This window comes from Phyllostomus discolor, chromosome 7, assembly GCF_004126475.2.
Source record: "Phyllostomus discolor isolate MPI-MPIP mPhyDis1 chromosome 7, mPhyDis1.pri.v3, whole genome shotgun sequence".
Classification (NCBI taxonomy): Eukaryota; Metazoa; Chordata; class Mammalia; order Chiroptera; family Phyllostomidae; genus Phyllostomus; species Phyllostomus discolor.
Window position 1 is genome coordinate 38,270,158 of NC_040909.2, and position 16,606 is coordinate 38,286,763.

Below are 16,606 nucleotides of genomic sequence, written 5' to 3' on the forward strand. Positions count from 1 at the left end.
TGGTTTATTTCTCCATCCCTCTGCTCAGAGACCTTTCCAGTGTTTCTCACGTGTTTGCGTCACCAACAGCATTGCAGTGCACTGTCCGTACACCTCCCTAGACACACGTGCAAGGTTTTCTCTAGGGTGGATCCCAGAAGGGGATCAGTGGGTCAGAGAGCAGTCTTTGTACCTGCTTGAGAGGCTGTTCCCAGAGCACTCCCTGGTAGCCCTCATTGTGGAGGAGTTCCCACGTTGCTGGGCCTCAGGGCAGGTGTGACAGGAGATTTCCAGAGTAAGCAATCTTTCCCAGCTCCTTTTTTCTATGGGAGTTCAGTGGCGTGGGAGGTGGGGAAAAGGAGCATTTACTCCTGATTTTTTGTCTTCCACAGTATCTGAAAATTCTGTTTCTCCAAAAGGCAACCTCTCCTCTGTGCCTCCATCATAGTGTGGGGAAAATGGGAGCCAGGTTTCCATCTCCAGTCCCTCACAGGAACAGGCCTGGAGGTGTGAGTGATCAGTAGAATTGCTGTCCCTGGAGTCAGACTGGGGGGAGGTATGAGCCCCACACTTCTTACAGCTTGATATGGTTTATGTAAAAATAAAGGGTGGTGGGACCCACTCTTTGTAGATGTTTTGGAGTGACCAAATCAGGAGGGAAGAGATTTTTGGAGCAGGATAGGAAGCTGAACCCAGCTGGTCCACCCACATGTGACCTCTCCCTCTCTCCCACTCCTAGACGTACAAAGGGTGTGGGTCGCAGGAAGGAGGGGGCAAGAAAGGAAAAATGAGAAGGACTTAAAAATAGATTTAGCTGTGAAAGGAGACATTCAAAGGCTGGCTGGGCTGTCACTCCTCCCTGACAATGAGCCCAGTTCTCAGACTAACGGGTACTTTTCAAGCTAAATACCAGCTCCCCTGAGACCAGCCAGGCGTTGGCGGCCCCTCCCGCACCTGAGACCCATCGTCATCAAGTTTCCCTGACGGGTCCACCCTTGACCCCAGGCAGAAGTTGGTGCCCTGCCTTCTGGAACAGACCTTCCTGCCATCACGCCCTCCCTGGCTCCCCGTTTATGCAAGTCGTATCCTCCCCGGCTACACCCAAGGTCAGTCGGTCTAGCCTAGGCCTCCTTGCTGACCTCATTCCCCTTGACCTTGCACCTTTGGCCTCGCCCTGACCATCTGCCTAGCTTAAAGGGTCCACTTGAATCTGGTTATTGCCACTGGGCAGAGTGTCACCATGTGCTTTCCTCACGCCACAGACCTGCACATTGGCCCCACTGCAAGTGCTACTCCCCCTGTCCCCAGGGAGACCGTTCTAGACTCACGTCAGCTTCCTCAGGCCGCAGCCTGTTCTCCTTCCCAGAAAACAACCTCGTCCATTGTCAAACATGGATTTCGTCCCACCTGCATCTCTTCTCCCTGTATCCTCACTGAGTTTCTTTCTGTTCCTCCTCTTCTTCAACAGAAATGTATTTACTTACTAAGTACTCACTGAATATCTACTATGTGCCAGGCACCCTCCTGGGGGCTCAACATACAGCAGCCTCCAGTCCACCAGGTGCCTCCCTGCCCTGGTGGGATTTATATCCTAGGGAAGAGGAACAGTCAGCCAGAAAACTCTGGAGGTGGCATAGGTAGTGAAAATGCTGTTACCAGCAGACAGACAAAACACATCGTGATGGTGGGGGCAGAACACCAGGGGTGAGAAAGGGGGAAAACTTAGACAGAGAAGCTAGAGGAGGCCTTTCTTTCCATTAAAAAATTATGTTAAAATCCACTATCTTAACCATTTTTAAGTGTCGAGTTCAATGGCATTAAGTACATTCACATTGTTGTCCAACCATCACCACCCTTCACCTCCAGGATTTTTTCATCTCCCCAAACTGAAACTGTGCCCATTAAACACCAACTCCCCTCCTCCCCTCCCCCAGCCCTTGGCGATCACCATCCTGCTTTCTGTCTGGCCGATCTCAGGACCTCATACAAGTGGAGTCATACTGTATTTTTCCTTTGTGACTGGCTTATTTCACTTATAATGTCCTCAAGATTCATCCATAGTATAGCACATGTCAGAATTTCTTTTCCTTTCTAAGGCTGAATAATATTCCACTGTGTGTACAGACCACATTTTGCGTAGCCATTCATTGGTTGATGGACACTTGAATTGCTTCCGCAATAATGCTACTGTGAACATGTGTGCGGACTCCTCTTTGAGACCTTGCTTTTGGTTCTTTTGGGTATATACCCAGAACTGGAATTACTCGATCAAAAGGTTTAATTTTTTTGAGAAACCACCATATCAACTTCCACAGTGTCTGGCTGCACCATTTTACATTCTCACCAACAATGCCTGAGGGCTCTAATTTGTAAGAGAATGCCTTCTTGATGCAGAGGAGGCATTTGAGCAGCCAGCAGAATAGCGTGAGGGAGGAAGCATTGGGAAGACTGGGGCAGAGTGTTCCAGACGGAGAACAGCAGTGCAAAGGTGGGCTGGTGGGGATGACCTCTGTGAGCCGGAAGGTTAGGTCTGTGTGGCTGGAGCGAAGGAGGAGGTGAGTAGAAGAAATTCTGTAGGATTTCCCTCAGCCCCAAAGTATATTCAAGTCTTCCCCATGCTTCCACCTCCCTCACTTTTTAAAAAGGATGTTATTTATTTATTTATTTTTAGAGAGAGGGGAAGGGAAAGGAAGAGAGGGAGAGAAATACTGATCACTTTTCTCTTGTACTCTCCCCAAATGGGGACCAATCCCACAACCTAACATGTACCTTCACTGGGAATTGAACCAGTGATCTTTCGCTTTGCAAATGATGCCCAGCCACCTGAACCACATGGGTCAGGGCCAACCCCCCTCACTTTTGTCATTTGCTTGGCATGACCTTCCCTGACCTCCACAAGCCAGGCCCTCTCCACACTGTCCACCTCAGATCCTACCTTGCTCAGCCCTCCAGCCTCAGCTCAGGGGTCTCCCTTCTTGGGCTCCTCAGACTCCACCCTCTCCTGGTTCTCTCCCTGCTTCTTTGATACCCTACCCTGCCTGTGCCCTCGCATGTGGTGTCTACTTCCCAAATCCTTAGCTCCATTGCTGCCTCTTATTTTGTGTCCATTGCTCAGACCATCCCAGGCCAGAGGCCAGCTGTACTCAGGTGGCATTCCCAGACCCCTCTGTGCAGCACCACACTCTGCCTTCCAGTTGCCCTTTGGGTCCTTCTTGGAAGCCCTGCAGACTCCTCAAACTCTGCAGATCCCAAGCTGAACTCATTTCCTTCCCATTCCACCCTGGCCTGCCTATCCCCTTGTGTTAGCTCTTCTGGTTGTTGGCATCAACCATTTCATCCTTTGTAACCATGGACCAAATGAAATTCAACAAATGTGAAGGCCTTTGGGTAAACATCATGAAGGAGATAAAAATGAGCTCTGTCTATTCTTTAAACATACCACAGGGCCTTTGCACTGCAGTTACTGCCACTTAAAACACTCTTTCTGCCTTTTGCTCAGCTGGCTTTAGGTCTCAAATTAATGTCACGTCCTCAAGGGGGCCTACCATGATCACCTTCTGTGTTTGGTGGTGGCACTCCTGTTTTTCTTCTTCATACTTATCTCAAGTTGTGACTATAATCTTCATTTTTCTGCATGTTACTTGGCTTTTTCTGTCAGAATAGCTCACAGGAGTGCAGGGACCATGCTTAGCCTGTCACAGTTGTATCCTCACTGCCTGGGACGTAAATGAATATTCAGTGAATATCTTCAAATAAACTAATAAAGAAATGAATACATTAGACTCAGCTTCTACATTTAAGTAAGGAAAACAAACTTAGATGCACGACAGTTTAATAAAATGAAAACACTTGTTTGGTTCTGTGTGGCTTACTTGGTATTGCGAGGGGCCAGGCTGGCTGCCCACCCTGCTTCTCACCAGCCGCCCAGGACCCATGCAGAGAGAGGGCGCAGCGCTCAGTGCAGTACCACAAAGAGACACTCCAAGGCAGCATGTGTGGAGGAGAATGAGAAGCGAAGTCTCTCAGAACAAAGGGATGGCAAAGAATAGAGGCTCAAAGGTCTGGGAGGTGTCCTGGGTGCTCCCATGTCTCGTACACCTTGTTCAGGGTCCTGGGGGTGTTGGGGGCTGTCAGGAACCAAAGGGCTGGATATGGGGACAGTGAGAGTGCCCTGCCTGAGAGAGCTTGTTCTGTGGCTGACTTTCCTCTCTGCCACAGTGCCCCCTCCCAGTTGTTCAGGATTTGGGTCCCGAAGCCACACTCACCCTCCCTTTCTCCTTCCTGACTTCGTGTCAGTCACTGTGTACGAGTGTACCTAGTATACAGCCCTGCTGCCGAGAGCCACCCTGTGAGTCACATGCTGGCCTTCCCCTGCTGTCGGACAGTGAGAATGTGCCAGTTGCAGTCGCAGTCACACTGGGCTTCTAGAGGCTGAAAGAGCTAGCACATTCACAGACCATGTTTTGTTTTCTTTTTTACTGTGGTAAGGACATTTAACATGAGGTCTACCCTCTTAATGTCCATTGACAGATGAATGGAGAAACATGGTATGTATATACAGTAGAATATTATTAAGCCTTAAAAAGGAACGGACCTGGGCTGGGTAGGTAGTTGGTTAGAGCATTGATCTGATACGCCAAGACCACGGGCTCAGTCCCTGAGCAGGGCACATACAAGAATCAGTCAACGCCTGGCTGGTGTGTCTCAGTTGCTTGGAGTGTTGTCCTGGAAACAAGAGGTCGTGGCTTCTATTGCCAGTCAGACTGGAAGGCAACCAATAGGTGTTTCTCATGTCGTTGTTTCTCTCTCTCTCTCCCCCTCCTCCTTCCCCCTTTCCCTCTCCCTCCCTCTCTCTCTAAAAGCAGTGAAAAAATGTCCTCAGGTGAGGATAAAAAATATTTTTTAAAGAATCAACCAATGAATGCAAAACTACATGGAACAAATTGATGTCTGTCCGTCTGTCTCTCTCTTTCTCTCCACCCCCCACCTCTAAAATCAATTTTTTAAAAAATGGAAGGGGATTCTGTCACATGAATGAACCTGGGGGGCATTATGCTAAGTGAAGTAAGCCAGTCACAGGACAAATAGTTCATGATTCCACCTATATGAAGAGTCTAAACAGTCAGATTCTTAGAAGCAGAGAGTAAATGCTGTTTTCCAGGAGCTAGGGAGAGAGGGACATTGGGAGTTGCTATTTAATGGGTATGAAGTCTCAGTTATGCCGGAGATTGCTCTGACTTACAGGAAGGAAAACCAAAGCTCATAGAGAGGCCATCACTTGCTCAGGGTTATTTGGCAGGTCAGAGGCAAAGTCAGGAGTAGAAATCAGGTTTCCTGTTGCCTCATTCAGGGCGTTCCAAGATAACTTGATGCTTCTACAAATGCATTACACACTACAACCAGAACCAAAGTTCTTTCCAAAATTAAAAGATTTTTAAGGTATCTGGACCAAACCCAGACTCACACCAGCCTGTATCTACAGGAAGGCAGGTGTCAGCATGAACTGGAAGCCGACCACTTGGTCAGGGGGACCTGTTTGGTCCCACTTCCCCCTGCCCTGTCCTAGCAGGTATTGCCTCCTCTTCTTCAGCCTCACCCCTTCCCTGCTTCTGTTGGGAGGACAGGTGACAGCTGGGATGAAAGTGAGCTGTCTCTCCCTGAGCTCCTGTCTCAGAATTGTCTAGCACTTGAAGGCTGTGCTGGAAATCAGTCTGAATTCCAAAGGGGGGGGGACCATGACCCTGGCAGTGGTGCCCAGAGGAATGTTGGGGACAGCATTCTCTTGGAGTCTGATGCTGCCGCCTCCAGCTTCCTGGCACTCTCCCTTTTCCAGATGTGACCTCAGAACCGTCTAGCATGCCCCTCCCCGGGACCCTCAAAACAATGAAGACTCGGTAATATTACCCCCGGGCTTGAAACAGCCCATGACTATTTTTTCCTGACAGGCTGTGTGGCTGAGGAGGCAGGCAGACAGGGAACGTGGGGTGCCTGCCTTGGCACCCTGCCCCACCTCAGGGTTAGTGTGTGACCTAGAGACACATACTGAATCTGGGGGGGATTCTGGGCACAGGAACCTACAGGAGCAAAAAAGTCCCGAAGGTGGGGAAAAATAGGCTGATCTTAGGAACAAAATTGTGTTCCTGGGGCATGGAGGAGTGCAGGAGAGGTGCCTGGAAAGGGTCTTCAGGCTAAGTCAGAGGCAAAGGGCAGGACTTATTGTGCCTCAATGTGCTCTTCTGTAAAATGGAGACAGTAATAATAGTGCCTGCCTCATGGGGTATTGGGAGTATTGAGAAAGATAATACATGTAAAAAGTTCAGAGCCATACTTAGCACATACCAAGTGTTCAATAAAATGCTAGTTACCATTAAGTAGGTATTATTATTATTATTATTATTATTATTATTATTATTACTCCTGTTTTATAGCTGGGGCTCAGAGAAGAGAAACAACTTGTTCAAGGACACAAGTAGAGCAAGTGGTAGAGCCCAGGATTTGAAGCCAGGTCTCCTGACCCCAGAGCATGGGCTCTCGGCATAATGCTAATTGACAACTTTTTCCTCTAGTGCTGGGGAGCCACAGGAGCAAGTAACTGCGGCTGCAGGTGGTAGCAGAAGGTGACCACCATGGCAGAGGATGAACTGGAGTGGGTAGGAGACTGGAGCTCTTGATGAGCTAAGCGGCAGTTCAGCAGGTATAAGAAGCTTAGGTCCAAGACAGGGACCGGGAAGCCCCTCATCCCTTTAGAGGCAGGGACACACCCAGGGTGGATGGAGTGAAGGTGGGTGCAGGTGAAAGCTGTCTGAGAAGGAAGTCTCAAGGAGGTGTGAGGCTGGGAGTTACAGCACAGAGACTGGGGTTCCCAGGCAACCATAGGTGAAGACAGCTGGGAACTGGGGAGGGAGAACTGAGCCAGGCACCAAGATATCAGGATGTGGGGCTTCTTTGCAAGGACCTAGCAGAGAGGAACATGAAAAGAGAGGTGGCTATTTAAATGCAGAGCAGGTGTAAACCCAGGGGCCTGCCAGCAGTGAGAGAGGGGACCGACTAGGAGCTTTGAAGGTGGTTTCTTCCTCTTCTGCAGGATAGGACATCGTGGAGAAAGATCATGTGGCTCCTGGGCGTGCTTGGGGCCATCCTGAGGGCCATAGAGCCTGGGGTCCATGGGCCTGCTTCTCACAACAGTATTATTGTTATTGAGGGTGATGCCTTCACTGAGAGCAAACAGCTTTTCCACCCATCATCCTATATGATCGCTGGGACAGCCTCTAAGCCAGCAGCTCTCAAAATATTTTGCTCTCAGACCTCTTAAAAGTGATGTAGAACCTGAAAGAGTTTTTATTTCTATGAGGGGTATCTATCAATGTTTACCACAAGAGAAGATCACACTGTCTTTTAATTTATTTTCAAATAATAATAATAATAAACACATTACATGTTAACATAAATAGCATTTTTAATGAAAAATAGCTTTTTAATGAATTATTTTTCATTGAATAATGAAATGAGAATAACATTTCATTACTTGAGAATAACAATAGTTATTCTCAAATTTCATTAGTTATTAGTTTGACTAATAATTATTCTCAAGTATTTCATTATTTGAGAATAAATAGTTTTGCATATTTGCAAATATTGTTAATGCCTGGTTTAATAATAAAGACAGCTGGGTTCTCCTAGCTGCTTCTGCATTCAGGCTGTTGGAGCTGTTGTTTCGGCCACCTTCCATGAAAATCCAGGCTCACACAGATGTGTAGTTGGAAAAGGGAGGCGGAACCCCAGAGGTTCTGGGATCACACTTGGTGAACTGCTGTTCTAGAACCGCTGTCCATTTTATAGCTGGACAAATCGAGGCACAGAGGTAGAGACCAGGACTCCCAGCTCTTTCTGCAACCCACTGTTTAACCTCAAAGATCCCTAAAGGAGGACTGACCCTCCCAACCTGACCTGGTCCCAGAATAGTCAGTGGTGACCTGGCTGGTTTGCCTGGGGCCTGGGGAGGAAGTGCAGTCGAGGGAGCCTGGGGACTGGAGGTGATAAGCTGTGTCGGCCTTAGGCAGAGGGGTCAGCAGCCCCCTGATGTAGCACCTGCATTGTCAGCCTGAGAAAGGCGATAGCCCCACCACCCCAGCCCCTACACTCCTGGGAGGTACCCTGTTCCCAGAAGTCTGTCCCTGGATACTGCCGTCAACCTCCGAGTTCATTTCCTGGTTAAACAAACATCTATATTATATGGCCCAGTTGGGCAACGCCCATAAGCAGCTTCTGAGGAGAGCCTTGGTCACATGGCCTGCCAGGCCTCCCTCCTGTCTGACTGGCAAAGACACATCCATCACCGGCAGAGTCACTAAAGCAGGACAGTCTGTATGTCCCACTGGAGTCTGTGTGTCTGGCAGGAGGGCCTGGCAGGACATTCAGAGCAGCCTGTGCCCCGACCCCATCAGAAGCTCAGCCCACAGCTTCGTGATGCTAACAATGGTAATGACGAGCAGGGGGTGACCACTTCCATCCATCATCTCGTGGAGCGTTGGGAATATTGACCCCCTTCTTCCAGATGAGGAGACTGAGGCATCTGAGAGGGGTTCACCCTTAGTCACATAACTGCTTATGGCCTGGCTGGGATGTGGATCCAGGCGTCCTGACCTTCAGCATAGTTCCTTCTTACGTACCATGGTAGGCACTACTCTGAGGGTAAGGATCAGAAGAGCCCAGGCCCCTCCTGGAGTACAAGACTCCAGCTGCTAGCTTTACAGCGCAGGTAAAGAATAGGTGCTTCCCAGTTTGATTAGCCCACCATCATCTATGACGAACAGAGATGCCATTTACTGAGTGCTTATTCTGTGCCAGGCACGCTGCTACATGCTTGGATGTTGGAGCCAGACTGCCTGGATTTGAGTCTTAGCTCTGCCACTTACTAGCAGTGACTTTGGGCAAAGGGTAGGAATTATTTGTGTCTCAGTTTACTCATCTGTAAAATGGAGATAATAAATACCTACCTCATAGATTTTGGGGAAGGTTCCGTGAGATATGTGTACAGAGTTTAGAGCCACACTTAGCACACACTAAATGTTCAGTAAATGCTAGCGGTTATATTAATAAGTAGGTATTATTATCATCATCATCTGTGTTTTACAGATGGGGCTCCGAAAAGAGAAATAACATGTCCAAGGGCATAGGAATAGGAAGGGGCAGCCCCCAGGATTTGAATCAGGCCCTCTCAGCATCATACTGGGTGACAAAGAGGATTGAATCACAGGCTTCTGGCAGATTAGAGGTTGGAGATCATCTTGTCTCTTGTCCTCATTCTGTGGGGGAAGAACCTGAGGTTCAGATCCCCTGACTTCTGTCCTTTCTCTACAGAGTCATTCTCTTTATGGAAGCTTGACCACAGGGTTTTCTTAGCTGCTGAGGCCCATCCTGGCAGAATACATTTTCCATTGAGAGAGTTTTGTTTACAAAGCCTTTTCACACGTGGGACTCTGAAGGAGCCCCTGCAATGGGAAGAGTGAGCTGCTCTTGTCCACAGAGCCCCATGCTAGCCCTGCAGATGCAGAAGGCAGACGGTGAGTCACAATTTGGCGCCAGTGGGAGGGCGGAAGGCCAGGTGAGGCAGGAAGTCTCTGCAGACCTCACAGTTTCCCCTCCTGCTCCGTGAATGCCATGGCAGATGCAGTGAGAGGCAAGAGGAGGACTGACTAACTATGGGGGAGGGTCTGCACCATCGGCGTGGCTTCAGAGAGGCTACATTACCAGAAAACACTAAGAGAATATTAGAGATGGACTAGCTAGGGAGGGAACTCATTTATTGAGCACCTACTATGCATCAGGCACTGTATCTCATTTTATCCATTTGTGCAAGGATAATATTGCTGTAAAGAAACATACAGCAAGATAAAGTGTTAGAGTAATGCTTCTCAATAGAGTGTGAGACTTGTGCCTCCAGAGGACATTTGGCAATGTCTAGAGACATTTTGATTGTTACAGTGGAGGGCTGCTACTGTCATCCAGGGGGTAGGAGCCATAGATGCTGTTAATACATAGGACAGCCCCTGCAACAAAAGTTGTCTGGCCCAGAATGTCAGTAAAGCCAGGGTTAAGAAACCCTGGGGTTAGAGAGTGACTTTGGGTGTTCTTTAGGTTAGGTGGTCACGGATGGCCACACTGAGGTAGGGGCCTGACTGTGACTTTTGAGCAGAGACCTGAAAAAGTCAGAAGGTAAGAATGAGGAGATCTGGAGAACATCACCAGCATGGAGAACAGTGAGGAACACATCATCAGAAAGACCAGCGTATGAAGTCAGGCTGATTGTTTTCCACCGCATTTTCAGTGAAAAAACTAAGGCTCAGAGGTAATGGTTTGCCAAATGTCACACAATTAAACAGGGCTGGGCCAGGATTTGAACTTGGTTATGCTTGATTCCAGAGCACATTTGCTTTCCACTGCCTCAGCTGCTACTGCCAGAGGACTGGCTCAGCCTTCATTTTGCAACTGAGGCCTTTTCCCCACTTGACCATGTAAATTATTTTTCTTACTCCATCCCTGCTACTGTCATTCAGTGGGTAGAAGCCATGGTTTTGAGTACTTGGTTCTGTTTCTGGCACTGCCTCAATAACAAAAATAAGGATAACAACAATTATGGTTGGCAGGCACTGTTCCAAGTATAAGATAGCTATATATACACATATACATATGTATGTGTATATATATGCATGTGTATATATACGTATGTATATATACATACGTATATATGTATATATATATATATATTTATGGAGAGAGGGTAAGATTCCTAAACAGATATCTCTATATAGATAGATTTATAGATCCATTGATGGATTTCTATATATATTTATAAATGTATATGTAGATGTACATTTATTCTCATTTAATTCTTACAGTATGTGTCTGTGTTAGATACCATTATACTGTTGTACACATTTTACAAATAAGAAAATTGAGACATGGAGAGGTTAAATGACTTGTTCAGTTAACAAAAAAGGCAGAGGCAGGTTTTGAATCCAAACTGCCTAGTTCCTGAGTCCTCGCTCATAACTGCCACACTGCGCAGTTGCTCCCTCAGCAGGTAGTGAGTTTCTAGAGTAGATCATTCACTTGACCAACAACTCCTCAAGTTTGGTAACATGCAGGAAGTGAATTTAAAGGTCGCTTGTCCACACAGGAGGAAACTGACGCCTAACTTCAGAAAGTGACTTGTGCAGGGTTGCACTGGGTGGCAGTGGCAGAGCTGGAACCAGAAGCCAAGCGTCCCGTCTGAATGCCCCCTGCTGCCCCTCAGGCCACCCTGCCCCCCAGCCAGGCCTGCACATTCGAGCACCCACCGTCTGTTCTGCCAGGCCGCCCACAGTGTTCTGGATCCCAGCCACCAGCCATGTCTGATATCTGGCAGGTTTGGGGCCATAGAGGAGGGGCCTGCTTGTGTCAGAAGGCCCAGGTGTCTGCCTGCCTCTGCTCCTGCCATCCTTCCTTACAGGTGCAGAAGTTGGGGCTCAGATAGATGACATAGCTCACCTTCTGAGAGTTGCCAAGACCATTAATGCTTCCAAAGTGGGTGATATGCTCATCCATCCATCCATTCAGTCAGTCAGTCTGTCAAAAAAGGGAATCTATGCCAGGCACCACTCATGCAGAGGTGAAATTGATGGCCTGTGGTCCCCCCAGGTAGACATAATTGGTGCCCTAAGTGGGGGATGCCCAGAAAAGATAGCTACCCTGGCTGGTTCAAGGAGGGAATCCGGAAAGGCTCCTTGAGGATGTGATAGGCACCATAGCTAAGTCTTAAAGGATAACTGGGAGTTAGCCAGGCAGAGAAGGGGAAAGGGACACTGAGGGGACAGCATCGGCAAAGGCAAAAGATAGGAGAGAGCTCCCTTCTCACAGAGAATTACAGGTTGTTCAAGATTGCAGACATGAGAGTGGCCACTTATTGAGCACTGACTATGTGTCAAGCACTGTGCTGAGCATTAGGTCAATGACGTTCTGAGTCAGATGCTATTAATATCCACTTCTACAGATGAGGAAACTGAGGTGCAGCAAAGTTGAATATGGCATAGGTAATGAGTGCCAGGGAATACCTGGGGAGTTCATGAAATTTGCCTTCAGCAGCATGGACGTCCTTCTGTGAACCTGATGCATGTGGAGCCGGGGTCTCCCTTTGCTATGCCCATTGGTGCTGCCCTTCCTGATGGCTCTGTTTCCTCCACAGGTGGAAGGACAGTCCAGAGCCCATGTCATCGCACAGGAGCTGCTCTCTTCAGAGAAAGCGTGAGTCCTCAAGCAGCTGCCTCTGGCCTTGAACTTGTTAACAGAGCATCACCCCTCCTCGGCTTGTACAGGATGAGAATTAATGCAAACGCAACCCTTTTTCCCTCTACAGATATGTGGAGATGCTCCAGCACTTACATCTGGTGAGTAAATCATTCTAACTGCCCAAAACTAATTGCCCTTTTACAAGGTGGTGATATAAGAGACAGGAAAGTAATGAGGAGGCAGAGGTGATTTCCATGAACAGAGGCTTGGCAGCAGGCAAGCATTCTCAGAGGCTTTTCAGGGAAGTCTGTCTCCTAATTGTCACATGCTTTAGGGGTGGGTAGCACCGTGCTTTCCGTGGGTATGCCTCCCTACCCCTGTGGGGGCTGCTTGGGGGACATGCTGAGATTTCTGGAAGGAGGTCTATGGTTTCCTCAGCCCTCTAGTTCTGTGTCATTGTTGTACGTGTGAGTTTGTGTGTGTCATTGTGTTTGTATATATGTGTGTGCACTTTACAATGTTTTGGTCCGTATGGAGGTGATGTGTTTGCACAGTGACAGAGCAGTTGGGACATCATGAGACCTTCTCAACCATCTCAGCATTGTGGCAGTAATGCCTGATCCAGCGGTGAGGGAATCCTCTGGACTTTTAGAGGAGAGGAGGCCAGGATTGGGGACTCCCCGGGTATGAGATGCTGCCACCCTTCAAAACCCACAAAATTGCCTAGAAAGTCTCCCTTTCAGTCCAGTTCAGTTCAACAGACATTTTTTGAACACTTGCTATGTGACAAGAGCTTGGGATTGGAAAGACCAATCAAATAGGCCCTTACTCAGGCACAATCTGAACAATGAAGGAGACAGGTTAGTGAATCAATAATTATTTGGAGCATGGGGGGAATGACTGACAACCTGGGGAAATCTAGGTGGGCTTTCCTGAGGAGGTAAGGGAATAGAGTACAGTAAAGACGTGGGAAGTGAAAGGATGTGGTAGGCTCAGCTACCCCAGGCCCTTGTGGCAGTGCCCTTCTTCTCTGGGCTTTTAAGCCATTTGCAATCTCCCTGTAGTTGAGCATCTGTTCTGCACTGCTTTGTATTATTCGTCATGTCTTCCCAAGAACATCAGAGCTGGGGGTGCCCACACTGAACATTTTGTCAGTGGTGATATGGAGGTTCAAAAAGACTGACTTGGCCAGTGTCACACAGTGACTGAGCCAGGACAAACACCCATTCTCCTGACTCCAAGTGTATAGTCATCACGTGTTAAGCCTGCATTCTCAGCTGCCTTTGGGGTTCCTCAGGGAAGGGACCTCTCTAGAGGCAGCAAAGCACCAAGCCAGGTCTCTTGCTGAATCCAGCTGTGGCCCCTGTCAGTGACATCACCCTGGTGTCACATTGCCATGTTAACAGGGGCACTCAGGTCCCCAGGAGGAGACAGAGCACTACTCTGGTCTGTGATCCCAGCCCCTCATTTTTGCCCTCAGGAAGAGAGCTTTGTGTGCGTTACAGAACCCTAAAGCCCTTGTGCAGGAAATGTTCCAGTAGCTCCACCCACACACCTTTACAGCTAAGAGATCTATTTAGCAAGGGCCGAAAGAATCACTGTTATGTTTTTTTTTCTTTCTCACTTGCTTCAGAGCTGGCAGCATGTCATAGAGGGGCTGGGCTTTTTTGTTTTACGACTTTGTTAAGAGGGTTTTAACTGGGAAGCTTCCATCTGTGTTTGCACTGCTTCCTGCCAGTTGGAAAGATGCTGAAGCTGCTGGTAATTCATAATAATATCCTGAGGAGGAAAAAAACCCCATAAAAGTCACAACTCATAAGCTAGTTGCGGGAAATTGTAGTCTGGAGCTACAAGTATGACATCAGTACTTATGGGGATAGAAAAGGCAGAAATGCCACAATATGACTCCAAGTCCTAGCCAGGGGTCATAGTCAAAAGGAGACTCACAGATTTTGGGGCATTCTACACCATTCCCCAACCTGAATCCATTGCTAATTGCTAAATTGGCAGGCTCTATTTCAGAATTTCTCCTTTGAGATTTGATGCTGTTGAAATCCCAAGGCTGCCCAGTGATGGGGAGAGGTCGACCATGTACTCTAACCTCCCCAGCTGGAAAAGCCTGAAACTCTGTTGTGCTGTTGTTGAGAGAGGGTTGAGGATGGCCTCTGGCCTTCTGAGTTTGGGGTTCAACTCTGTGCTTATCAAATGGTACATAGAGTTTACTCAGGGATTATTAAAAATTCTGGTCATCCAAAATTGAATTCTAATGGTTAAGATCCTGTTTTGTATGGCCTATGAAATAAGAATGGGTTTTACATGTTTTAAACATTTGTTAAAAAAAAGGCAAAGAAGAAAGAGTATATGACTGAGACCATCTGTGGTCCACAAAGCTTAAAATATTTATCTGGCCCTTTACAGAAAAAGTTTGCTGACTTCTAGTTTAAAGCCTTGCTCCATCCTTCTGAGAACCCAGTCAAAAATGCTCACCCACCTATTCATCTGCCTATATAATCAATTTCTCATCCATTCATCTTGCCAGCCTTTTGCCTACTCAGCTGTCCTCTCATCTATCCGTGTACCTAATGACACATCCATGCAGCCATTCACCACTCCCAGTTCATCCACTGCTCATGTGTCCACCCGTCCATCTAGCCATTCACCTACCCATTCATCCAGTCATTCAACTCTCTGTCCACTGGCCCATCCATCCATCCAACTTACTCATTCCCTCTGGATGGAACATCATAGGATATTTATAGTACCATAGGCACTGAGATAGGCCTGGGAACCCTAAGGATGAACCTACCTTTGAGTATGTCTCTCTTTCTTTGTAGAAGTTAAGGTGGGGAGGGGAACTGTAAAAGTGAACAGACAATTATGCTACGTATATCATGTGCATCCTTAGTTTTGTGTAAAGTCTGCAGGAGCATGAGGGAGGGAGAGACTTTTCTCCTTTGGTGTTTCCAGGAAGGTTGGCAAGAGAGGTGACACTGAGGTGGACTGAATCAGCCCTCAGCCTAGGTAATGGAGGAGGGCACATAAGGCAGGTAATCAGCATGGAAGCTCTCACAGGCCAGAAGGTACAGGGTGTGTCTGGAGAACGGTGCGTCATCACATACATATGGTTAGGACGTGGATAAGTTTGGAAAAGTAGGATAATGATGAAAGCAGGGGGTCAAGTGATGGGTCCAAAAACAAGGTTAGAACCAGATGGAGGTGTACCTAAAATGCCAGGGTAAAAGTCTTATGCTTCTCCTTATATATAGTGAGTTGGAGATTCTTTTAAACAGATATGGTTCCTGCACACCTTTCACCCTCTGTTTTCTTGTCTAAAAAAATTCCTCCCCTAAGAGTAGCTAAAAATTCTTACCATGGGTCCCTTATTTGGGCCAAGGCATTGAAGGCCTGTTCAGAAGCCATTGTGCCAACTAGGAGAGGTAACTCTGGCAGTTATCACCATCTGACACCCCGGGAAAAGTTCCCATACCTAGGAGGGCCCTCAGTGACCAGGTCTTTGCTTGCCTCTCTGGCATTGTCTCTGACATGTTCTTCTTCGTTTGCTCCCACCATGACTGGCCTTCTTGCTGTTCTTCAGCCGCTGCAGATGCAGTCGTGTCACCTGGCTTGTGAGCTTGCTTTTCCCTCTGCTGGAATGTCCTACCCCTGACCTTCTCACAGCCTGTTCTTCCTTCTTCTCACTCTGGTCTCAGTTCACATGTCACCTCCTCAAAGAAGAGGAGGTGCCCCAAAACTTAATAGCATAAAACAACCATTTTTATTGTACTCAGATTTCTGGACTTTGGACAAGGCAAGGGTGGGAGAGCATGTCTCTGTTCCATGATGTCTGAAGAACACTTGAGAGACTAGTGGTGACTCACCTGAAACTAATATAATATTATATGACAACTATAATTGGAAAATAAATTTAAAAATATTTTAAAAGACCAGGGGTGACTCGATGGCTAGGGGCTGGAATCACCTGGATGTGCCTTCCCTCACATGGCCGCTGATTGGTGCTGGCTGTTGTCTCGGACCTCAGCTGGGCTGTTAGCCAGAACACTTACTTGTAGCCTCTCCATGCAGTCTCTCTGCATGGGCAAGTTCGGGCTTCCTCACAGCGTGGTGGCTGGGTTCCAAGAGTGAGTGTCCCAAGACAGCCAGGAGGAAGTACGTGGCATTTGTATGCTCTAGCCTTGGAAATTACATAGCACCACTTCCACCATACTCTTATTAGCCGAGACAGACACAAAGGTCCACCCAAGTTCAAGAGGAGGGAATACAGTCTCAACCATTCAGTGGGAGGAGTAGCAAGCTAATATTGCACAAAGACCACGTGAGATAGGAAACATTGTTTGACTAC

At 47.7% G+C, this 16,606-nt stretch overlaps 1 protein-coding gene across 3 annotated transcripts in view; it reads left to right on the top strand.

Annotated features, from left to right (window-relative positions):
* The window catches only part of FGD5 (FYVE, RhoGEF and PH domain containing 5), a 126,090-nt gene that overhangs the window by 54,849 nt on the left and 54,635 nt on the right, over positions 1-16,606 (top strand). For all 3 annotated transcript variants that reach the window (XM_028518798.2, XM_036030757.1, XM_036030756.1), the window contains exons 4-5: positions 12,203-12,261; positions 12,374-12,404. In XM_028518798.2, coding sequence (XP_028374599.1) covers positions 12,203-12,261; positions 12,374-12,404 — 90 coding nt within the window. The remainder of the gene's footprint in view (positions 1-12,202; positions 12,262-12,373; positions 12,405-16,606) is intronic.